Source organism: Haliaeetus albicilla, chromosome 5 (assembly GCF_947461875.1).
Source record: "Haliaeetus albicilla chromosome 5, bHalAlb1.1, whole genome shotgun sequence".
Taxonomy (NCBI): Eukaryota; Metazoa; Chordata; class Aves; order Accipitriformes; family Accipitridae; genus Haliaeetus; species Haliaeetus albicilla.
The window spans coordinates 43,925,142-43,950,574 of record NC_091487.1 but is presented as its reverse complement, the minus strand read 5'-3'; the positions used below and the strand labels follow the sequence as shown (position 1 = coordinate 43,950,574).

At 47.3% G+C, this 25,433-nt stretch overlaps 1 protein-coding gene across 3 annotated transcripts in view; it reads left to right on the top strand.

Annotated features, from left to right (window-relative positions):
* AMBRA1 (autophagy and beclin 1 regulator 1) overlaps positions 1–21,015 on the top strand; it is a 135,866-nt gene extending 114,851 nt beyond the window's left edge. For all 3 annotated transcript variants that reach the window (XM_069784509.1, XM_069784508.1, XM_069784507.1), the window contains 3 exons: positions 8,919–9,011; positions 10,614–10,807; positions 19,413–21,015. In XM_069784509.1, the coding sequence (XP_069640610.1) occupies positions 8,919–9,011; positions 10,614–10,807; positions 19,413–19,903 (778 nt within the window). In that variant the 3' untranslated portion in view covers positions 19,904–21,015. The remainder of the gene's footprint in view (positions 1–8,918; positions 9,012–10,613; positions 10,808–19,412) is intronic.
* Positions 21,016–25,433: the final 4,418 nt, after the last annotated feature.

Genomic DNA, 25,433 nt, shown 5'->3' with positions numbered 1-25,433 from the left:
AAGCCAAGATCTTGGTTCTGGTGCTTGGTAGCTTTGTGTGTGCACATCACAATGTTCTATTGGAAAAAAAAAAAAAAAAAGCATTGCTGTGCTTGCTAATTTTAAATATTTATTTTGAAGTTGATTTCTCCCATTCCAAATGCAGTTTCCTGGTTTAGCTTGTTGGCATAAGAGTTGCAAAACAAGCCTACTTTGAAGTCACCTTTGAATCAACGTAAATATTAGTTTCTGCTAAAATGCTGGTGAAAGTTCAAAGAAGACTAAAGAGTGACTTTGGCTCTCAAGACTTCTAGCAGCTTAAGATGTTTAAGGCCTTAGAAGGCTTAAGCAATTTGCACTCCCCTGAAGACTCCTAACATCCTAAATTGTCTAAGCCACTGGAAGAGCTGATAGATCATAAACAGCTTAAGATATTCTGATGGTTCAAAGCTTATTTGGAGTATAGTCTGCCTATAATCACTTTAAGCAATTAACAAGCCTTTAGGTTTTTAGAGGAATTTAAGCAAGTTATCCATCTTTAGAGCTTGGTTTAAGGTGATACCAAGCTAAATTGTTCTTATTTAAGGAACTTAAAGCTCTGTGTTCTGGAATCTGTTATTTACCTTCCGAAGGATCCCTATGCGCTACTTGATGTGGTTGGAGCCACATAAGTGAAGGATATCATGGAATACTGGCAAGATTTTGAGTGAGAAGAAAATCAGTGAAAATTCAGGAAATTATTTGGTTTATTTCTGCCTTGTTTATTCCAGGCTATTTTGTCTGGATGGTTATGTTCTTATTCACATAAACATGCAATAGTGCTAAAACTACTGTGTAACGCAGTATATCATACGCAAAAATCTTACCAGTGTTGTAGGAGCAAATCTTAACTCTAGGCCCACCTTGCTTGAGTGTTTTGTCCATCTGCTTACAAATATTTTGCATTTAATGATGGCCTCAGCTTGTCCCCTCGAAATTGGGATATATCTCTTCTACATGTTGAAGTGGCTGATGTCTAGTTACAACGTTGGTATTATGGGAGTCACGTTCAGGACTATAAAGGGTTGCTCTTGTTCTCTCAGGCACGAGTTACAACTTCTTCTGTCATACTGACAGTGGTGTAAAAAAGCTCTGGGAAAAGCTGCTTTAAAAAACTGTTGTGGCATTCTGGTAGAAGAATTGGTATGGGCATGAAGGCTGTCTGTGAGGGACTTTTCTTGTCCTTAACACAGGTTTTGCTGTGTAGCTTCATGTCCCTTAAGGGCAGCACTGTCAACCTCAGTATTAGTTCTTGAGTCCCCAAATAATCTAACATCCAAAGTTTCATACAAAGCTCTGTCCTGCTCTGTCACTGTCTTGGTGCTTGATTTCCATTTATCATTCCTCTTGAACGTGTTGGAAGACTGATTCTTAATTTATTACTTTCTCCCTTAGAATGTAAGACAAATTCCTCTTTAGCTTTCTGTGGTTTGTCCTCTGTGTCATGAGTCTGCTCATCTGCTACATGCAAACTGCTGGAACAGGCAAGTTACAAATGCTGACTCCTGGAAGTCACTTGGGTTTTAGCTGTGGTGACCCTATGGAGCAGAAGAAATGATCATGATCATGTTTGTGTTCTTCCTACTGTATTAATCACTCTTCTCTTCTTGCTCTCTCTCTCTCAGGTATTTTAACAGCTTAGCTGACAGGTGACTCTCTCTTCCTTAGCTGCAATGTCACATTTTTGCCCAGGGAAGATGACTGTTAGAGGTGTGCCTTCTATCTAAATCTTATCCACTGGCTGCAAGAGCCTGGACTGTATCCAGTTTTAGTTGCCTACTGGTGGGCAGAACAAGCTTGTGCATGTTCACGCTGTTGAGGCAGAAAAGTGTTATTAGCTACTAGTGCCTCCAGATTTGTAAGGCTGGTCTCATTTAAATGGTGTGAGTTTGAATAGAGCGTCTTCAAAATCCCACTGTTTAACCTAGCTGACACGATCGAATAAACAGGACCGGTCATCTTGCATGGTGTTCTGAGTTGAGTTGGCATCCTCCCTGAAGCAGGCACATGGCTACCAGCTGCACCAAGCTGCTTGCTGTCCTGCTTCTGCAGCACCTTTGGCGATTCAAGTAGGTGTCAGGATGTGATTCTGCATGGTTGCTGGTTTCCAGGTGGGCGAAGCTTGCAGGATTCTGGAGTATCAGCTGGCTGTATCAGTGTAGAGAGTAAAAATGCACCCGCTGCTAGTTCCAGAGAAGGGGTGACCTTTCCATCGTTCTTCTGAATGTGATGAATAGGATAATTTCCTATGTCACTTAAATGTCTGTGTGGTTGATAATTGTAAACTGCAGATCTTGTGTTCTGTACGACTTGTCTTGTTAGGAATTCTTATACTTGGGTCTCATGAGCTTCCCCTGGCTAGTCATATGTGGGCTGTACTCCAGGGGTGTGCTCTGAAATAGTCCGGTATAAGTGAAGCTGCCACCTTGGTCTAAGGGGATTACTGCCCAGCAGAGCTACTCCAGGAATCCCATTTGCTGATTCCATACAGTTTGCACTGCAGCCAATTTTTACTTTGATTTGTCTCTGCACGTGGTTCATTGCCTGCACAGAAAGCTAAATATTTATGAAGTAGAGTGTTAGAAATGATTGTTTTCCTATCCAGGCAGCTGCTGGGAGTGCCAAACTTTGCCTTGTACTGACAATACCGTTGCCTAGCTAATCATGGGAGCGAGGGATGGGCTTGCTGTGCTGATCATCACACGCTGGCAGAAGAGATAATGAGCTGCTGACAAGGATGCATCTGGAATCTGGCCAAGCATTGCATTGTGTGAGATACCATGTGCTGCTTCTTTCTTCCCAAACAAGAACAATGGATTCCTGTTCCTTAGCATAGTGTCACCTTGCTCTCTGTAGCTCACTGTATTTCCTTGATACCATTTGAATGGTTTAAGAATGGCAAGTTCACACAAAGGGAGTAGAGCATGTCTTGGGGAATTCAAATCCTTTGTCAACTAACCTGGTTTTGTATGCTTGCTCTTGGTGATCTTGAATGGACAGTATATTTCAGAAATCAGCTTTAAAGAGTAATTTCTTTTGTGGAGAAAGCAAACCTTGGCAGCATGAAAATCAGATACTCACCTAGCTGCGTGCTGCATGGCATTGCTTTGCAGCTAGTCTTCTCAGTGTTGGGCTTGCCACAATCTTCATGGTAGTAATGGGGTTGTGCTGATATTTTTAGGTGGGATTGCAGGCAGCAGTGTCTTAATCAAAATTTAATTCCATGCTGTAGCAGACAAGCGTGCTACTTACTGTTGGGCCTTCCCATGTGGCAGGATTTGAAGGACAGCAGCAGATTTGCCCATTGCTGCTACCTTCTTCAATATTGGGGATGGTTTAAGTGAAAAGACAGTCAGTGTTATTTATGCAGTCCTGGACATGCATACCCTACTTGCAAATTTTTTTTTTTGTCTTGCCATCTTGCTGCTGAGCTGTATTGTTAGGTAGAGTGGGGGAACTTTTGTCCTAATCCCTCCTTCTCTTCAACTCCCAATTTTGGATATTCCAGCTAGGGGGTTACCTAGATGTCTAAGTTGTTTTGTGCTGACCTGTGCTTTGTCAGTTTACTTTTCAAATACTGGTTAAGCCAATGCAGTAAATCATATTTCAGCTTTCTTGTCACGCATGAATAATTTTGTCATTAATTCCTATGGCTTGGTCCTAGTTTTTTCAGGGGGACATACCTGAGCTGTGTAGGTAATACCTCCGTGCAGAGGAAGAGGCTGTGCTGCCTAAGTTGTTGGCTTTTGGTACTTAACAGGCTCCACTCTGAATCCTTATTCGACTTTCAGCAAAGCATGCAAATCTGTGCCCTTCATCCTCTCCAAGCTCGTTAATAATGTGAGCTGGACACAAGCGTGAAGGAAAAGTCCATCTCGGAACAGATCCCTGCTGGGAAAGCCAGGCTGTGAGCAGCTCTGCATTTAAAAAGTTAATGGAAATTTCCAGGGAGGGCTTAGAGAGCTTAGTGACAGCCATAAAAAGGAAGAAAATAAGAACTTGACTAAGTGGACTTCACTGTCCATGATTGACGCAGTGTGGAGAATTGCAATTTTTCACCCTGAAGCCCTGGGCAACAAATGTCCTCCTTGCTGCATCCACATCCAAGTGGCAACGTGCTCCATACTAGACAGAGCTTCTACCTTATGCCTTAGAAAATGTCAAGTGCTTCCAGCATTTCCATGTCTAGAGTTTGATGGAGCAAAAGTTAAATGCTTATAAATGCTTACATTACCTGAAAAATATTCATTTCTCCAGTGTAAGCTCTGCTTCTGTGAATTGAATAGTCAGGCCTTGATTTGCAAATCTCCTGGGAAACATGCTGTGAAAGGCTTGCTAATTTACAAAATTCAAGCAACATTTTGCAATGGGCGTTAAAAAACCTTTAGGCTTTCTGAAAAGGGAGATTGGACTGTTTTAAATAGGTTTGCTTAAACCAGTGCAAATCTTTAAGCTTAATTGAAAATCTGATTTAAACTAAGGTAATTGTGGTTGTCACACACATCTCGTTGTGTATCTAAGTTCATTTAAGGTGCAACTATGTGATCAAGTTTCTAATGCAGGCATGGTCTGATATGGCACTTAACAGATACAATAAATAGCAGCATTTCTTTGATGAAATCTTTGCTTATTAAGAAGGGAAATTATGATCTTCATATAAAAGATAGTGCCCAACCAGTTCCTTTTGTGAAGTTCAGATATTTGTTTTCTCCACTGTACCTTGATGCAGTCTGAAACATCTCTTCTGTAGCCTCAATCATCCAAAGGCTGGAAGACCTAATTGGGAGCAAGCTGGATATTGGTGTTAGGGCTGTGCAGAGGCAGATGAGATGCAGGTTGGAGAGATGCAGATGCATGCAAAAGAGAACAAAGATTGTGCTGCGGTGTGATGGGTTGACCCTGGCTGGACGCCAGGTGCCCACCAAAGCCGTTCTGTCACTCCCGCATCCTCAGCTGGACAGGGGAGAGAAAAAAATATAACAAAAAACTTGCGGGTCGAGATAAGGACAGGAGAGATCATTCACTAATTACCATCACGGGCAAAACAGACTCAGCTTAGGGAAAATTAGCTCACTTTTTATTACAAATCAGCCAGAGTAAGGTAAATGAGAAATAAAACGAAATCTCAGAACACCTTCCCTCCACCCCTCCCTTCTTCCCGGGCACAACTTCACTCCCGGATTTCTCCACCAAGCCCCCCCAGCGGCACAAGGGGCACAGGGATGGGGTTTACGGTCATCACATGTTATTTTCTGCCGCTTCACCTCCTCAGGGCGAGGGCTCATCACACTCTTCCCCTGCTCCAACGTGGGGTCCCACCCACGGGAGACAGTCCTCCACGAACTTTCTCCAACGTGGGCCATTCCCACGGGCTGCAGTTCTTCACGAACTGCTCCAGCATGGGTCCTTTCCACGGTGTGCAGTCCTTCAGGCACAGACTGCTCCAGCGTGGGTCCCCCACGGGGTCACAAGTCCTGCCAGAAAACCTGCTCCGTGGGCTCCTCTCTCCACAGATCCGCAGGTCCTGCCAGGAACCTGCTCCAGCGCAGGGTTCCCACGGGGTCACAGCCTCCTTCAGGAACCCACCTGCTCCGGCGTGGGGTCCTCCCCGGGCTGCAGGTGGATATCTGCCCCACCATGGACCTCCCTGGACTGCAGGGGGACAGCCTGCCTCACCAGGGTCTTCACCACGGGCTGCAGGGGAATCTTCGCTCCGGCGCCTGGAGCATCTCCTCCCCCTCCTTCTGCACTGACCTTGGTGTCCGCAGGCTTGTTTCTCTTACATGTTCTCACTCCTCTCTCTGGTGGCTGTTTTCCGCGTCCCAACTTTTTTTTTCCTTCTTAAAAATGTTATCACAGAGGCGTTACCACTATCACTGATTGGCTCGGCCTTGGCCGGCGGCAGGTCCGTCTTAGAGCCAGCTGGTATAGGCTCGCTCTCTCTCGAACACAGGGGAAGCTTCCAGCAGCTTCTTACAGGAGCCACCCCTGTAACCCCCCCCGCTACCAAAACCTTGCCACATAAAACCAATACATGCGGTTTTTATTGCTTCCAGTCTTTTGCAAGAGGTGGAGTTGGGAGAGATTAAGTTGGTTAGCTGACCCCAGTGGCGGAAGAGTTTGCTGAAGGGTAGCTGTGAGGATGCTTGCTGCTACACTAGGGAGTGCCAACTGTTCATTTATTCTGAGCCACTTTTCTGGCCCTGCAGGGAGACACGCACAGTCCAGACTAAAAAGCTAGGTTAAAGTGGCGCTGAGGATGTTGAACTCCATCGTGGCCAAGTCTAGTGAGCTTGGCTTAAGCCTGTTCATCAGTGTTCCCAGAGTCAGCAATGGGAACAGTGGCACCAGCTGCTACAGGTCCTCCTTCTGGGAAAGGAAAGCCAAGTCCTCGATCCTCTGGCACTAAATGAGTACCTAATAGGACCCTGGCAGTGAAACTCCATTGATAAATGGCAGTATTTAAAACCAACGTGCAAAGTCATGTATTAAATGGAATGGCTATTGATTTCACCATCCAGGGAAAGGTGCAAATTGACAGCATGGAGTTAGAATGGACTTTCCTGCCCGGCAACCTGAATGTGCAGTAGTGAGCCTCTGCAGAATGGGTAGGAGCAGGGATGGGAGTTTTTAACCTGGCATACTCCATGTCAGCCTGGTACCATCATGCTTTTGTAGAAGTGAGGTGCATCAGACTCAGGGGGGGTGTATGTGTGTGCACACACAGGAGCTGAACTTTCTGTGTAGTACAAGAACACAGTGTTTGGGGGAAGAGGGGAAACACAGTATTGCTAACTCACATTTTGGCCTAGGGAAAGCTTTGCAGTCTTCTGGTTTCTAGAGCTGGGAGCTGGAAAAGACCGGTAGGGCACATGGAGCACCTTGGCGAGGAATACCAGTTGTGTAGGTGGCTGTGGGGAACCACGCCTGTACTTTGGAAAGCATAAAGAAGTGTGGAAGGAGGGGGAAAAGAGCATGGGTCAGTTTAGCTCTGTTGAATAATAGCTACAGATACCAAGCAAACTAGGCTTTTTCTGGAAATTTTGTCTACCAGATCAGAAAGCCTCACTTGCCTAGGGAGTGTGCTACTTTGCAGACAGCAAAGTGTGACAGCTAAGTCTCAGTATACTAGGCAGGGGATGGAGAAGCCAGAGGGACTGGCACAGTTTTAGTGACAGGTTACCATCTGTCAATAAACTACGAAGCCTTTGTAAATCAGCATCTCCCTGGCAGCTGCTTTCATGGGGTATAATGCAGCGCCGGGCTAGCTCAGCACAAAAAAAAAAAAAAAGTGATGACTGATTACTTCCTGTAGACTCTGCATGGTTTTGTTGACCTAATTTTCTCTAGCTTTTGCCCTTGGTCCCAACCTGGGGTGCTGTCACCCCAGCAGCCTAGCCCGAGGCCTCCAGCACACACAGCTCTCCCACCTGACCTGCACTGCATCTGACCTGCAGCATCCACTAAACTGGGGTTCTTGCCAGTTCTGCTGAGGCATCTCATTACAGGGACAACAGCTTTTATATGTATGTAAAACACCATGTTTGTGCCCGAGCCATAACCAGCTACCAATTACTTGCCCTGAATCCTTCCTTCAGGTTGTGGGACTAGCTTTAGTTCGTGCTCTGAGACTGCCTGTGGTGTGATGCAAATCCAGCTCTTCAGACGCAATTCCCTTCTGTCTGCACAGGACCTTTTTTTTTTTTTTTGTCTTTTTTACTTGCCTTGTGGTGAGCACTGCACAGCACTCTTAACTCTCTGCCTAGCACTGTCAGGGGCAAATCTGCAGTCCAGCAGCCATGTGGTGGTACACAGCACTGTTTTGAAACTCCCAGGCCAGCTCACAGGGGGCTGGTGCGTCGGCATGGTGTGGCAAAACACTGTACAGAAAGTCTCTTCCGTGGCAATGCAGCCCGTAGTGCTTCTGGAGGTGGGACACAGCAGTAGGTAGGAGATCTCCATACTGCCTTGGACTGCATAACGTGTGCCTGTCCTCTGACATTTCTGTACGGCACAGAGTAAGCTTGGGTTCGCTCTTATCCTCTTCCAGTCTAAGAGCTGTTGGGCCTTAGAAATAGTGGGAGACCCGCTTACAGCATTATGGTTATGGTGGTTTAGTTTCTGTGATTGCCCATAGTCTTCAGCAATGATGTGATGATTTGCAATACAGTGTTAACCTTGCCTGTTCCTGTGGAGCGATTAATCAGCCCTGCCTTCGTGTATCTTTTTGGGAAATGCACTGTGAAGGATTGCTAAAGCATTGGTTGTTCTGTTAAACTTAGTAGCATTAGCTGTAAAATTCAAGTTTTGGACTTTTCGGACACACAGGTAGTTGATCCAGTGCAAACTCTTTTGTGGAAACTTACTAAAGTATCCTCTACATCTGCCCTTGTTCCACAGTGACTGTCAGCGAGGGCTATATAGAGATTTATTTACAGGTAGAATGAGAGCCATCTGCGAAGAAACTAAATGTCGAATAAGAGCAGTGTTTTACTGAGCATTACCTAGTGCAGGAAATGCTGGCAGGCACCACAGAGAGAATTGGCCTTCCCATTCCAATTCTTTGTTTAGTCACTTGGAGTTAGGGTAACCTGATTTTATACACACAATTGTATGTCTTCATTTCCTGAAAACCTCTCTGTTCCTGTTGCTGTGCCTTAGTGCTAATACTGAATGGAAATGAATAGAATGTTCCAGAGCAATCTGGGTAATGCAGTGCTCCACGTTTGCAAGGCTGTTTATGGTGATGAGCCATTTTAACAAAAAAGTGAACTGAGCTAGATCTGCAGTTTCTGTAGGGCAGGAATCAACGCTGTCCTTCATGTTGTGGGGATGTAATGTGTGCTGGCTGGAATAGTGTCCTGCCATACTAATATTTTTTCCTCCTTTGGTGTTTCAAGGGCCTTAAACTCTGGAGTTGAGTACCACTGGGACCAGCTGAATGAGAATGTCTTCGCTGTGCATTCCAGCAGCAGGAGCACCGAGCGGCCTGGGTGAGTGTCCTGGGTGTGGGTTAGAGAGACCTGACCCTTTTTCCTGATTTTGTTACATCTGACAGCACCACTTTTTCTTCGTTCCCTTAGCACTGGCAGCTTTAATTATGCAATTTTTTCCGCCTCTGACACTGCCTAGTTGGGCCACCTGGCCTGCTTCCAGTAAGTGACATTCAGTGTCCAAAAGTGCTGCCAGTGATAGTGAAGTACATGTGTCATCCATGGCCTCAGTAACATCCTTGAGCAAGCTGTGGGAGGCTTGATGCATCAAAACCACCATGCAAACTAAATGATCTTTGGAGGATAACTGAAGAAGGGGGGGGGGGGGTCACAGAGGTGGGTGCAAACCCATTGGGCTGTCCTGGTGACTGATTTTCATCCCTTTGGTTTCTGGTCAGTTGTTTCTCACCAATAAACTCTAAAAATAAAGCTAAATCCTTTGACAGCCCTATTGGCTGCTTCATCCAGTCTGTCCAGTGATGCACACATTAGTTATTCTAAACATGGGGGTGATGCTCTAGTCCCTTTCTTCTTCTCCCAGTGAAGAATACTTCTTCTTAAGCCAGCTGTTCTCACAAAGAGGGTGGCAGTCTTGGTTTCTGAATCATGAGCTCCAGGATCCCAAGGAAGTTACAAGCTGGTGTACAGGGCAATGTCTGTGCTGTCCTACAGCCTTGGACTGATTAAGAGTAAAAAATAAGCAGTAGAGATTCTTTACTCTGCCATGTGAGTGGATATTGCCATTACTCATGTTTTTTAACAGGGCATATCAGTCTTGCATGATGGGCTTAGGAGCAGCTTGAAGGCAGAAATACTGCTCAAGAATTAACTAGCTCAAAGAGAGAGCAAGGAAAGTGTGGCAGGTTTCAAAACCTTATGAAAAAAAGGTTGTGAATGAGACAGTCTTTGCTAGAATCTCTTTACCATTCCCAACAGTTACAGCCAGCGGTCAGTTTTGGAGAGAGCATCCGAGCATTGTCAAGATTCAGCTCTTGTAGCGTCACTTCAGCTGTTCAATTCTGAGAAGAAGCTAATGAGCCTTGAGGTGGTTCCTGTTGTTTGCTCTTGAGAACAGAGAATTTCTCTTGTCCAACTGGAATGGGCAGAAATGCCTGCTGGAGTGCATTCATGTGTGATGCTGACAAACTAGGAGGTCCAGACAAAAGAAGGGATACAGGCTGCAGCCTTGGAGTTAAAACCGCCCTGCCAACGTGCAGAAGGGGGTTGTGTGTGTGTTTATGGTCCTGTGCTGCATGTCGCGTTGCCTACTCAACTCAGTGACTCCGAGACAGAGTTGTTCTGCAGGCTTAGTGATGCTGCAGGGATATCTATCTGTGCCTGTCAGACATACTGCTTCTGTGGAAGGGTGAGTGGTCTGTAGGACTCTGGCTTAATATTCAAGAGACCAGCCAGCTGAGGCTGGAGAGGCGTGTCTGTGTGTGTGTAAATAAGTGCAGGTCACAGTTCCCTCCAGCCCCATCTGCACAGTGGCTAGCAAGTGCCTGGCTGGAGTGGAGGCAAGAAGAGGCTCAGGTGGATGCTTCAGTCTTGCTGGGGCACATTGCCTCCAAATGCTCCTTATTTGTTTTTCTCTCTTTTCAGAACCAGCAGAGCCACATGGAGGACAGACAGGGACATGGGCCTGATGAATGCCATAGGCCTGCAACCCCGAAACCCCCCCACCTCTGTGACTTCGCAGGGTACCCAGACCTTGGCGCCTCAGCTGCAGAATGCCGAGACTCAGACAGAGAGGGAGGTACAGGAGCAGGAATCCGCCTCTGCAGGGACTGGGGAAGGTAGGAGCTTAAGCAATGATTTATCTGACAGAGCTTATCTGGTGAGTGAGGAGTTTCCACATAGGTTCCGCATCCTATCAATGCATTTGGACACTCCTGTTATCTCTTCAGCAAAGACTTCTCCAGTGTAATTTGCCTGTAGCTAGGCCAAGATGATCAGGAGAGAGAATCTCTGTCCATATGAATAGAGAAATTGTCTTTTTCACATGCTTTTAGAGGGCAAAATGAACTCTTCTCCAGATCATTGTGTCTTTGTAGAATCAGCTGTCCTGGCATCACTCCTCACAAATCTCCTGAACCCTAACCATCAGTAAGGCTGCAAACTGCTAGGAATTATCCTTTCTGCCTTTGTGTTAGAGCTTAGCTTGGTCCTTCATCCTCTGCATCTAAAACCTGTGCAGGCTTCACAAGCTCAGCATCTGGATACAAAATAAAATACTGTAAATCACTCCTCACAAAGCAGGTATGAGTATTCTGTTTAGTCTGATCAATGAAGGCTGTGATGAGTGTCCAGCTCAGCTATTGAAAATGTCTCTAGTGTTTTCCAGTCCAGGAAAACTCACCAACATGTAAACAGCTGGAAGCAGCTGATGTGCGATTCCTACAAGATAATAAAATCGCTTATCTTTTGAAAGCATGGTGATTTTTGTCCAGGCTTCTTGTCTCTATACTGTAGCATTGTGCTTGAATCCAACTCTTAAGGCTTGGCTAAGAAAGAATTGGGCAGTATATACACAGGAAAGACAGAGAAAATCAAGGAGACAGTTTTGAAGGTGTTGGTTCATGATGAACCCACTTGGCTTTGGGAAGCAGCCCGTGACATGCTTGTTTGTGCCTGTATGCTTACTTGTGCTCTGTCACTCTGAAAGATGCTTTTTGGCATGTGCCTCTTCCAGTTTCTGTTGTGCAGCATCCAGCACGTGATAAGGCTTTGTGTTTCTCTGATCTCTGCTCTTGTGTTCAAAGTTAAGTGGCAAATTCCTGACCTGTGGGGTTTCCCATCTGCTTATCTCAGTGGAGCTGGGATTAACCTCTCTAGAAGGTTAGTACAGTTGAGGGCATGTGAATAAGGCTGGAACGTAGGATGTCTGGACAAATGCTGAACTTGTGGGAACTGGTTCTTCCACTGATTGTGGTGTGCAGGCTGAGAACAGGGTATAGCGTGGGACCTTCTTGCATCAAGGCTGTGATGGTTATGCTGCAGGCTTGGGGAGTCTTTCTCTGCTCTGTTAAACCAGTGGAGTTCTCCAGTGCTGCTTCTGTCTGCTGCTGTTCTGCAATTGTCTGAAGGTTTCAATATCTCATTCTTTCTAATTAACCTTTCAATTTTCAGATCTAGATCGTGGTTTTTAACTAGACCATTAATGAGATGGGGAAGGGTTGTCCTTTACCAGTGCCTTGGGCAGGATATCTCTACAAAGGAGCAGAACGTGTAGCATTTGGAGGAAAGGGAGCGTAGACAACAAGCCTAGGACAGAGACTTGTCTTTATCTCCCTTTCTTGCTTGGAAGAAGATTGGTGGGTTTCCCACATCCAGTGTCATTTCTGGCTCGGATGCTGACTTATCGCATGTGGCCTTGCAAGTGGCCTCACCTGCAAAATGGGCTATCACACTCCTGCCTACTATATAAGGATCTTTAGAACAAAGGAGTTACTCCAGTATGGACATATGTGCTGGAGATGAGATGAGTGGTCTTACCCTGTAGTTGATCAGTTCTTAGGCCAGTTGCATCCTCAGTGGAAATTCCTCTGCAAAGGCTCGAGAGCAGCTTAAAGCAGGGAGCTGTCAAGAGGTTAACTATCAGGAGCATGTAGGATCCAAAAAACCTCTGTAATCCATGACAAAGGAAGAGTACAAGGACCCATCATGAAGGAGAAAGACAAATTTTCAGCTGCTGTTACCAACACCTCAACCAGTCAGGCAGGGACACTTGTGGCATCAGTAGTCTGGTTCATCAGAGTCTTCCTGCTTCACATTATACTTGAGCCCCATTGCGCTGCATGTGGCATTAAGGTTACTGTATTTCCAGCATCATAAACTCTTGTGATGCTCATCCAGTGTGTTCAGGCAGGCTAGATTAGATGCTGTGCTGCTTTTCCAATGGTTAATTTGCCCACTGTATCTACCGTAACTCTTTGCCTGTTGAAAAGGAAACAGTGTTTCTTAATAGCAGGATCTAGATGTCAGGGACAGGAAGGGAAAAAAAGGGAAAAAATATGCTACCACTAACTTGGTGCGTGACCTAGGGCAAATTATTAATCATCTACCAAATGGGAATAAATCTTCCCATAGTACAGGGGCTGTGAAGATTAATTAGTGTTTTGTATGGGGCTTTGAAGATGTAAATCACTACGTAAAGGCTTAGCAGTATTATCAGGAGCAGAACAGATAAATCAGATGTGATTCTGAGTAATGTAAAGGAAAGTGTTTTAGTTATCACCTTGTCACGAGGGGAAAAAAAAAACGAAACAAGACCAAAGAAACCTCTTGAATGTTTAAAAAAAAAAAAAAAAAAAAAAAGGAAGGAAGTAAAAGGAAGGCTGATGCTACCCACCAAGAGTGGGTTTCTGTCCTATTTCTGTCCTATGTCCTGTCAGCCCCACTGTTGTGGGGAATTCTGGCTCAGGGCATTTCTTGCAGATATGTGCTTACTGTACAGAAAAAAAAAAAAAGTATGCAGAATTGCATCAGAAATCTAATTAAGCTCTGTGCGGGTATAAATAGTTCCCTTTTCTCATGCAAAGCTCTGCGGGGACTTTGCTGTTCTGATTATCTTTCTGCCTCCTTTGGAGGAATGAGTATTTGATGACTTTATTAGTAGTGAATCTCTCTAATGTCTGTATCTTTTTGTTTTGCAGCAGTTGATAGCTGCCTTGTGAACTCTGGTCCCAAGCCACACATAAACCAAAGGAAGTTAGAGTTGAAAGAAAACTAGGGAGAGGTATCAAGAAATCCCTAAAATAGTGTTTCAGCTGTCTCCTACTTTCTTTTAAGCTGACAGACATAGTGGAAATCGTGATGGAGTTGTAACTTTGAGGCACTCTTAATTAGAAACAGTCTGTTGGGAGTTATACTACGCTTTGCCTTGCAAATGGACAGGCATGATAGGGGAGGGATCTGTATTCAACTGGCAAATTAAATGTCACTTGAAAACCAACAAAAATTCCTAACGTGATTTAATGGCCCAAAGCTTTAACCTTTAGAAACTGTAATTCCCAGTGCAGACTGGGTCAGGCTGTGGCTGCCACTTGTTCAGGCTGCTGGATCTGTGGAGTAGGGTGCACGTGACAGTAACTCTCAGGGACTGCAACTGTGCAAAAGGTGCTGCAGGCTGAGGGAAGGCGACCTTTGCAGAGCTTCAGGACACTTGTTTGATTGTGCACCCATGCTGTCCCCTTCCTATTGACAGTACAATCAATACATCTTTCAGGTAATCCAGTTATTTAAAAAGAAAAAAAAAAAAAACACACTCAAAAAAACCTTGATGGAAATAATTGAAAGGCAATTGTAATCTTGGTTCCCATCACCTGCATTGTCTTAGGGGCTTAAAATTCAGACAGGTAGCTCAATGCTTATTGCGCAAGTAGGCATGCGTTGTAACTACTGGAATTGTAGCCATCGGAAGACTTGCTGTCAGTGGATTGCTACTTTGCCTGTCTTTGGGTGAGCAACGTATTGACTACTGTCATGCCATATAGTTTTTACCTATTTGGCTGAAGTGTTTCTCACCAGCCAGTACAAATTTCTATCCTGTCCAACTGCTTTCAGAGGTTGGAGCAGATACTTTTGAGAGGGAAAAGAGTTGTAAAATGAAGGCTTGGGTTTGTGGGATTCAGTCTGTTCAGACTATTAGTAGTGAAAAAACAGCACATGCAACTGAAACTTACCTGGTATAAGCAAAGCATCCTGAGGATGCCTAAGGCGCAATTATAAGCAGAGTCAGCGTGTCTGCACATGATGTAACTTATTTAATCTGAGAAATTAGGAACGTGTGGCGGGGGGGGGGGGGGGAGGGCTGCACGGGCAGGAATACCCTGTCCCCAGCTGAGCCTCATAAATGCTAAAAAGAAACATGTTGGTTTACGTTTGCTGAATATGTTCTTGCAATGCTGTTGTCAGATGTGATGTGACTTTTGTGCGATTGGTGTGGAAATGGGAACCAGGACACCAGGGACTTCCAGATCTGCCTCTCATTCTCCAAGTAGAAATGTGGGTAGATCCCTTAGCCTTTCATCTGCCTGTCCATATGTAAGGTGTGCATCATATGTCCTGTCCTATAGAACTGCAAATTTCGGTTTCTCTTTAAAGCCCTCTGAAAAGTGCTACCTAAAAAATAGAATCAGGTTCTAGAAGCATGTACTATGTAAGCCTTTACAGTGTGAGCTACTCCAAGTACCTAGCTCTCTTGGGATTAAATTATGGGGGCTACTTTTAAACTCCCATTACAAAAATAAGTTTCACTCATACACATCAGCAACGTGAGATATTGCTAAGAAATTTGTTACAAGTGAAAGCAGTTGTGTCTTTTCTGAGTTCTGTGGAGTTGTTTGGATTAGCTACCTCAGAAAGGAAGTGTGAACATGCTTCTGAGCTTGGCTGGGGAGAAAAGTCACTGGTAGTATTTCTTCTGGCACTAAGGGACATGTGATTATTCATAGCTGGTTATGCTGTGCAGTGACCCTCCATTTCCTATTCTTATGCAAGGAGTGAATTCATTTTAACATGCTGATATTTTTATCTTTGAGCATCTGAATTAGTGGGTCAGCTCACACCTCAGAGCTATTATTCCATGTTCTCTGAAGACTTAGATATCTCTGCAGTGCTTCCTCTTAGTTGTAATTTTGAAGCTTTGTTTGCAAGCATGGCTACTAACTACTGCTGATTTTAGAAAGGCAAAAGCTGAAAATAGGAAAAAATTCAAGAGCCATGTCAGTATATCACACAGCCACAGAGGAGCCTGATCTCATCCTTGCTTCTGTTGGCTTTGCTCTTTATTGGGTGTCCATGCCCAGAGATAAACAAGTTGTACTCCCTGTAATTACTTCAGAGACCACTTCATTTAAGAGTGGAAATGCTTCTGCCTTATGCCCAGCTCCATTGAAAGTCTGCCAGATGTCTTGCCTTTGCAGTCTTCTGTGTCAAATTCTTGTCTTGTTGGAGTAGTGTGACAGAGGACTTCTGAAGACAGATGCATTAGCTAGGGAGTATTTTGTTAAATGTTGGAGCCAGTCAGCTAGATTGACAGAAATCCCCTGGTCTTTGGGATAATCACTTGAAAGAATAACATTTTGTGCCAGTGTTTGGGATAGGTGGGGTTTTGGACCTCTGGAAAGGTCACTTCAGTTAGAGTAGAAGAGGTTTGTGGGAACACAGCGCTGTGGACACAACACTAATACTTACTTGTATTGCGGAAGTGAACCATGAGTGATGCTTTTCTGTCCTGTCAGGCACAGAACTTGTGTTCCTGTCCAGAAGAATGAAGACTGTGTCTCAGGACTGCTTCCTGCTCTGCGATGGATTCTAATACAGAGACAGCCTAAGTGGAGGATGAATTGGCAGGTGTTATGCTTAGACTGGTACTTCACATACTGGAGCTGGAGCTGGCTAGCTCGGTTTTCTAGATTTTGTCTGTAGTGCTCTGTGAGGTTTTTCTATTTTTCTGACCCTAGAAGGTAGGCTTAGAAGAATGAGAGCTTAAGGTAAAGGATTTTACAGAGCCTGGGAGATCAGAATGTAGTTTTGAGCATAAAATGAGAGAAAAGGAGTTGCCTTCTCAGTATGGAGAATTAGATGTGCTGTCACTTGGCCTACTCCTGCAAAAGCTCAGGTTCATGCTCTAGATATGCCTAAACCCTTTGGAGTTTGAAAAAAGCGTCATGAGTGTGGGGTTTCTCTCTGTCCGGTTTTGTTGAGCTGGTGGCGCAAGGAATGGGGTTTGGCCACTGCAGCAAGTTGAAACTTCTAGCAATCTGAGGTGTGGGGTTTACGGCGTTGCTGTTGTTTTGGGTGAGTGCCTGTGTGCACACTCTGAACCTCCACCAAATGGAAGTTAGCTGATTTCACTTGCACTGAGTACTAATGTAGTCTGCATTGGCAGCCTGGTAAAAGAACGCGTGTGGGAGTCACCAGGCAGTAGAAATGGGCTGTATGTGAATCTGTGCTGTAGCTCAGCTCAAGGCAAATCATGTGGGAAGCTTTGCTCTGAACCAGTCAGCCAAAGTCATTTTCGAAACCTGAGGGGGGAAAGGGGAGGACAAACCCCCAAAGCAGAAGTGCTCATTGGCTGCTTGAATGGTGAGTCTCACTTCTGGCCCTTGATGGGCTCTCTTTCTGGAATTTCCAACACTGCTGCATCTCTGTGCTCGTAGTCTGAAGGCTCGTGACTTGCTGATTTCTGCTGTGGCATCAGCCCTTGCCTGTTTTCTGAGCAAGCAGCTGCCTCAACTGGAAATTCAGCCATTGCACATGGTAATTAAGGGGCAGGGAAGAGCAGGCGGTGCTGTGGTGTGCGCTGCCTGCATGGACTCCTCTGGTGAAGCACGTTTCTAATGCTGAGGAGCATTGCCTGGGGATCCTTGCTGATTCACTGTACCAATACTCCTGTACTGGGCTAGTTTATAGTAAGTGATCTGTCAAGGGCACAGTACCTGCTGTTGCAGAACTTGTGTAGATAGGGCTGGCTGGCATGTCTCTAAGCCAGGTTGCACATCTTGGCTTTCTCAAGCTTCCTCTCTGGCCTGGCCAGGTGGTTGGTAACAAAGTGCTTACGACTATGCCCTCAGAAGGAAGCGATGACTGAATCCAAAACCATGCTTCTCAAACCTTCCACTTATTTCTGCTCATGATTAATGCTTCAATATCCCCTGGCATGCGTGTTTTTCACACTGAAGTTTCCAGTCTAATAGCTGCCTCTGTTCTCAGTCTTCATGCTGGTCAGCCAAGTTCCTAGTTCATGCATCAGCCACATCCTGAACAGGATTTCTCTGCTAGAGTTGTGGGTCAGGCTCTGCCCAGGGGGTATTCTTGCTCACTCCTCTATGCTCTGCGCCAGACTCTCATGTGGTTACTGGTGTCTCTGTGGTCTCACTGATGCTCTAACCAAGGAGCTATGTGATTGCTGTATGTATAGTGGATATAGGAGGCTTACGACATTCCTAGCAGAAAGGGACTTACTCTACTTGTGAGAACTAAATTTGCCCTTAATGTCCATAGTATTTCTTAGAGAAGGGCAGTATGTCAGCAGACTTGCTTGAAGATGAAATTAGCTGTACCCTGTGGTGGAGGAAGCTGATGGTGTTTGATGCAAGTACCACTGAGCCCATGAGGAAAGGGAATAAGCTGTCACTGACTGACTGCATGACATGTTAACAGCTTTAACTATCTTGCTTTTTTAATAAATAGTCTCTACAGTGGCACAGTGTCGACTGTGCTGAATACACCAGCTCCCATGTTGGATACATGATCTCCACCCCACAACCCCAAGCAGTTTTGTCTTCCTAGTCAGCATGGCATTTTGTTTTCTATTGTGTTTTAACTCCTGCCTACATCTAGCCTTGTTGACATTTGTGTTCATTTCCCTGGTACCAGGAGAGCTCATGGCTTTCTCCTCTCCCCTAATCAGCACTGCAATAGCTTCATGGAGCTGGGAGTAAGATTTATCTCTTTAATAAGAACTGTCAGGATCCCACTGTGGAATGGTTCTAGCAGTTTATGATTACAGATTGTTTTCCCCAAATGGTCTGGGTAGGGTTTGTAGCAAAAGGAGGATGCTGGGAAACAGAACTGGGCTGGACTTTCCTGCCATGGGGATTTAATCTCCTACATGGACTATTTTTTATGAGATTTTGTTCTTCAGAAGTAATCTTTAGCAACCAAGGCATCTGACAATGGTTGCCTCAGGGCTCAGTACAACCTCACTATGAAGGGGAGCCTCGGAGATAGAGTAGACAAAGACTCTAGATCTTGAGATGGTTTTTTGCATTCCTCAAAAGATATCAGTCAAGGGGAACAGGAGCCTACACACTTGATCTTTCCTTGATCATAGGTGATGTGGAAGCACAGACCGTGTTCTGTAGCTGCTGTCTGCTCTTGGCCAGCTGCCTATGTCCTCCCTAATACTGGGGAGATTGCCATCACATCATCTGCCTGGGATGTTCTCAAACAGGTTGAAGGAAGAAAGGCCACAGGACTCTTTAACACCATGGTGAAATGTTTTGTTTTATTGCAGTGCAAACTGAGGTTTTTCTTCCTGCCCCTGTGGGACTGGCTGGACTGTTTCTGCAGCTGTGAGAAAACACACTGCCTCTTTGACTCCTCTTTTTTCCCCACCTGTATGGCTAGATAAGAGCGGCTTCTCCAAGGCTTGGACATACAAGGCTGTGAGGGATACCTGTGGGAGAGACCAAGATTTTCATGACAGAGTTCAGTGCCTTTGTTAGGCGCTTCACCAAAAGTTATGGAAATAAAATGTTGGGCTCCCTCTGGAACAAAACCCATCTTCTGTCCCAGCACATGCGCCCTGTGTGATGCACCTTACCGAGCATGCTTTCTCTTGGTGTTGTGGTTTGTCTTGTGCACCAGAGTTGCTTCTGCTTTCTCTTGCAGGTGAAGGTCCAGAATATGGGGCCAGTGGGGAGGATGCCCTGAGTAGGATCCAAAGGCTGATGGCAGAAGGTGGCATGACTGCCGTGGTCCAGCGGGAGCAGAGCACCACCATGGCATCCATGGGCGGCTTTGGCAACAACATCATTGTGAGCCACCGGATCCACCGCAGCTCTCAGACTGGTGCAGAGTCCACCGGAGTTGAGGGCACATCAGCACAGCAGTCCACCTCACAGCAGCTAGCAGCTGAGCTGGAGGGACGAATCCTTTCAGAGTCTATGCAGCTGTCAGAGCATGGCCTGAGCCCGCGGACAGCCTCTAGCGGGAGTGAAGGACAAAGCGCTGGTGATCTGGACCTGCCAGAGCAGGCCCAGTCCTCCATGGACACTGAGGGACCAATTGAATACAGTGACCTAACTAATAATAACCATCTTCCTGACAGTACCAACTTCTATAGTAATGACAGCACCAGTGGGGAGTCGCGGAACAGGTAGAGATTGAGTTGTGTGTTGGTGCTACCCTTGTACTGCTCAGCAGAGACCTGTACCTCACAGCTGGCCAGGAGCTGGAAGAGTAGGGACATGTGGCTCTGACAGGATGCTGGTGGTTCAGAGGGCTTCTCTATCCTGGGTGAGTGGGAGGGGATAAGGACTGCAAGGGAAGCCATGGGGAAGAAAGCGTACTTAACTTCCAACATTCCCACTGCTGAAGAATTAATAGAAACATAAACCATACTGGCTGCACGTCATGCAGATTTTGAAGCCCCATGGGTTCCCCTGAGCTCAGCCCTAACCCTGCAATTCGGTCAGTGTCATCCTTGGTAAAGCTTCTTTCCTTTCCTCTTGCCTGCCCTTTTATGCCCAGGGGCTGATCAGTAGAGTGAAGGAAGGGAAGGGGGCCTGCAGCATCCTTCTGGAGACAGGCAGTCCTGCTGGGCAAACCTGGGCGTTGATGCTCCAGCTCCCTTGCTGGAGTGGAGGAGTCTTCCAGGCCACAGTCCCGCTCTGTGGCACAGCACTGCTCCCCCCTCAGAGTGTGGTGTTCTGAGACCCGTCCTGTCTGTGCTGTGGTCTTTTCCGGGAAGAACTGGGCTTTGCCAAAACCTGCGTGGCTCAGGATCTGCTCACAAGTGGGGATCTTTCCTTTTTAGAGAGTTAGTTTAGTACTTGGCAGGAACCTAAGCAGAGCTGCTGTATAGATGGGTAGAGGGACAGGGGCTACTGCTCTCTAGTCAGGGTGCAGTTCACGCAAGGATGTTCTAAGCTGTGCCAATGTTAACATGAATGAGCCATCCCAGTGGTTTCATGGTGCCAGGACTGAGCTACACTTCCTTGGCAGGGGGCAGGAAATGTCTTTCAGCTCCAGGCCAGGGTGTGAGGTATAAGTCTGTGATGTAAGGTGTTGCATGTGAAATCTTGACCTTGTACATGTAGTTTCTAGTGGAGAAATCAAGGCTCTGATATTTTGTTTTTAGTCTCAAATGTGATTTTCCTTTTCGTTTGTAACTCTCCATCCCTAGCAGGCTTGTGGAGGAAGGACGGGGAGGGCGTGAGTGCTAACGAGGGAAACACCAAAGATCAATGTCATTAAAATATGACAAACCCTTGCTTGACCTACTGTCTTCATTTGTGTGATGATTGTCTCTGTATTCAGCCTTGGGATAAGTACATCCAGCTCAGAAGCTCAAGGTAGCTTACAAATGTCAGATGATGACCACCCTCTTCCCAGGAGGAAAGTAGGCTCAGCCTTTGAGTTGGAAGCCCAAAACTGGGAAAGACAGAGGAGCATTTGGGAGTCTTGATTGCAAATCACCTTTTAACCAGTCTGGAGATGAGCGGGCACTTCTGCATTTCCCATCATTCAAGTACTGCATTAGGGAGGAAGGGGAGCATTTCTACTATCCTACTTAAAAAGGTATGTAGAGAAGCAGCACTGTCTATGTTAGGCAAGCAGAGAGTGGTCTATCTTGCTGACCTCTCAAAGCAGAAAAGGGGTGCAGTATTTGGCTGTTCTGGATAAAGGAATGCATGCCCCAGTGTTACAACTCTGCAGTGATGGATGTTTCCCCTGCTGTCTGAGCACCTGCCCGCAGCTGCTGCGCTCCTGCCCGCCTCCTCTAGTCTCTGTGCTGCAAAGACATAACAATAAATAAGGCTGTCATTAGGCAGCACTCAAGCTCCCAGTCAGAAGAGTCTGTTAGAGAACATTAAGCAAATCTTCTCTTAAATCACAGCCTGGAAATGAACCTTAAATCAAATCAGCTGCTGTCAGGCCTCATTGCAGAGTGTTAATGAGGCTCTAAAACCTGCCCTGAGCCAACCACATCCCTGATCTGACAGGAGAGCAGCCTGAAAAACGGGATTCCCTTGTGTGGTGAGGAAGGTTTCATGCATCCCTGTATTGCCTCAGTGTGCGGTGGCCTGAGGATGTGCTGGCACTTGGGAGCCAGAGGAGCTATGTCTCAGCTGAAGACTTGGGCAAGACAGGGCTGTGCAGGTCTAGGCAGAGCTGTTTACTGCTCTGCTTGAAAACAAACTATAACAGAGCCTGGAAAAAAACTGTTTCTGCTTCAGCTCAGCCTGGCATCTCTTCTTCCCTCTCCCTGCACGATTCCTGGAAGAGTCTTGAGGCCCATTCTTGGTAGATGTGTTGCAGAGCATTTACAGATGTCCATTTCCATAGCCAGAGCCAAACTACCTACAGAAAAAATTTCCATCATGGTTGGAGAAGGGTCTTCTGGGATGCCTCACTCTAGCATTGGCAGATTTTCAAAGGCCTGGCGTGCACCATTGCTGGGCACTTTGGCCAGGCTGCTGTACAGACACCTGAAGCCTGCTCTGCTGAGGACTTGCCCTTGGTCCAGACCTGTCCCCGTCGGAGACGGTGGCAGAGCGGGTAGTGAGCTCCAGTGGGAGCCGGAGCAAACCACAGCTGCTGTCTGGCATCAACTTGGGACATCTCTGAAGCTCCAAAGCAGCTTTTCATTCAAGGTTTGTAGGGGAAACTCTTCCAGATAAGGTAAGGATGGAGGCCTGATCAGAGCAGGCAGCTTTGTTGTTTCTCCTAACCTGCTTTGTAGCTCTGGGCCAAAGGCTGGTAACAGCTGCAGCCTGACTCCTGTGTTCATAAAGGCTTTAAGCAGGAACAGCGGGCAGGGTGGGTGTGGGTGGGCTTAATCTTCAGATGCTGCCCTGGGCATGCTTTGTAGGTGACCTGCTGTGGCCACACAACTAAGCAGGTGCTCTCAGTGATGGTGGGCTTGTATATGGAGAGCGCAATGCTTTTTTTTGAGTTTCAGACCTAGAATGTGCCAAGCTCAGTTTCTGTCCCTGCCAGAGACCTGACGGGGGGAGCTGGGTGGGTAGGAAGAGGAGGGACAGGAGGAAAAATTGAGCACACTTATGCCACGGGCTCACTTTTTTCCCCCCAGCGCAATTTATTTCTTACACCTTCCGTGCTTCATGTGGAACAAAACTCTCTCTGCTTTGGACCACCCTGTTCTGGCCCAGCAGCCTTCCTTGGTTGGTTTGGGTAGGGCTGAGCTGAGCTGTACCCTCAAGCAACACCCCTGAATCCGCACAATGACCTGAGGCCTGGAGTCCTGTGCGGAACCGGAGGATACGGTGGAATTGCCCACATCCAGAACGAGCACAGCAGCGGCACAGGGCTTCTTCCCCAAACCTCACAGCTTGCCTGCTCGCTGCAGTGTGATAACACAGTGCTGAGGCAAACACCCTGCCAGGAGCAATGTGGAAATTCAGCAAGAGCTGCCTGAGGAAACCATACCAGAGCTGTGGATGCTTGCTGGCCCGATTTAGGAGGCAAAATGAGAGCTTTGCTGCGTAGGAGCAGGAAATAATCTTAAAAACCAAAAGTTTTTCTCAGCCTTAGCCTGTCAGGAGCCTTTAAACGTGCTAACAAAATCCTGAGGAAAGGAAAATACGGTGCAGAGAATTTTATTTAGCTTTCAAAAGGCTTTTGATAAAGTCCCTCACAAGAGGCTATTAAAGAAACTTAGTCACCTCAAGGGTGAGGGGTAGAGTCCTCCTGGAGATGGGAGCCGTTTGAGATGGGAATTGGAGTCAGAAGTAACAGCCAATTCTCGGCGTGGAAAGAGGTTAATGGTGGGTTGGTTGGGTTCGGTAGGAGCCAGCGTTCTCTAAAAGCCCTAATGAGCTGGAAGAGGAGGGGAACAGCTGAAGATAAAAGATTATTTAGGTTAGCTAGGAAAGGAGAAGGTGCCAGAAGCCTGGGGCAGCAGGAGGAGGTAATGGTTGGAGCTGCTGTGCTGGAAGGGGGGGTTTGTATGGATCCTTCACAGCCCTAACCTGCATGGGCACTGCTGCAGCCGCTGAATGCTCTGGTACTCCTGGGCCGGGGACCAAACCAGCTGGGAGCGCTGCCCAGAGGGGAGACCTGGGATGCTACGGAGCATTGCCGAAACCCTGGCAGGTGGTACGGCAAAGTGGTGAGACCCTCTTGTCCCCCAGTCCTGTGTTTTCCGCCCTCTCTCCTTTGCTGGCTCCGTCTCCAGCACCGCCATTTGAAGTCCCACGCTGTGCCCACGTGTGGCTGGCGTGGGGTGTCCGTGGGGTGACCCTATAGCTGGGTGATGCTGGGTCCCCAGCTCTACCCGATGGCCAGGAGCTGTGCTGGGCAGGAAGGAGAGGGCAGGGACCAGGTCACAGCTGGGTGCACGGGGGGGTCTCTCCACTCCGGCGTTACCGGTGCCGAAGCCGAGCCCCATAGCCGGCCCCTCCGCCCGCCACTCGGGCTGCTGGCCAGGGAGCAGCTGCCCTCTCTGCTCAGTCCCAATCTGTCAGAGAAGCTCTTCACCAACAGGAAAAGGCAAATTAATTAAAGTATGCAGCATGTGAGCCATCCGCCTCTAATTGGGATCTCGGTGCGCAGCACGTAAATGTCATGCCGCTGCCGCTTCTGCGTGGAGGGGGCCCTCGGCACTCGAGGGGGCCGGGGGGGGGGTGGCAGCCTTTCCTTTCCAGCTGCCACCCTCTGCCAGCCAATTAATGTCGGTGCCCCTTTCTCCTCGCCCCCGGGAGCGGAGGCCTTTCTCTTCCCTGCCCTGCTGCCGCTGCGTGGCTCCCACGGCAGTAATAGGCAGGAGGCTCGTTACAGCCCCCTCGGTGCGCTCCGGCGAGCGCGGGGATTTGTTTCCCCACAGCGTCTCGAACAGAAGCGCCTCTCATCTGTTCTCGGTGAGCTCCCTCGGCTCCTGTTTGGTTTGCCTTTCAAGCGGTTGTTGCTGGCACGCAGCACCGGTACGAGCTGGCGGGGATCGAGCTGTCCTGCCCTGGATGCCGGCCCTGGGCATCAGCTCCCTCCCAGCCAGGAGTGGGACGCCGTGAGGCTTCCCCTCTGCCCTCCCATCCAAAAAATCAACATGCTGTTGCTCGGCCTCCAAGCATCCACCCTTCGTGCCAGGGTCTCGCTTATCGATTCAGGCCGGGTTCCTCCAGCTCGGTGGTGCCACATGGGAGGGACTGGGGGGTCCCAAGCGCTGCGTGGGCAGGGCTCACCCAACTCGGTGGGACGGGTAAGGTGTGAGCCATGGGAGGCGTGAGCCCGGCAGGGAGTAAATGCCACCACTGGAAGAGGCAGCCAGACACCGAGGTCTCCAGGAGGACCTGGTGTTGAAACCAGACCACCGCTTGTGTGGAGAGCTGCAGCTGGGGTCTACCCCCCCAGTGAGCCTTCGCTTCAGCTGTGGCTAGTAGGATGGTGAGCTCTGGGCTGGCATGTGGGTTTTGGTAGCCGCCAAGGTTTCTCCTTCTGTCCTTGCATGCAGCCCTGCTCCAGCTTGGCTGCTGGAGTTGGACTCTGGAGTCCCTGCTCTTTCCAAGCTCTGGAAACTGCCGAGGTTCCCTGCCCCTCCACCTTTACCCTCTGAGCTCCTAACTCCAGCTTTACAGAGGCTGAGGTCAATAGCAGACACTGTGCAAGCTGTGCAAAAACATGAGTTGTCATGGTAATTTAGGCTTGGTCCTTTCTATTTCTTAGGCTCAG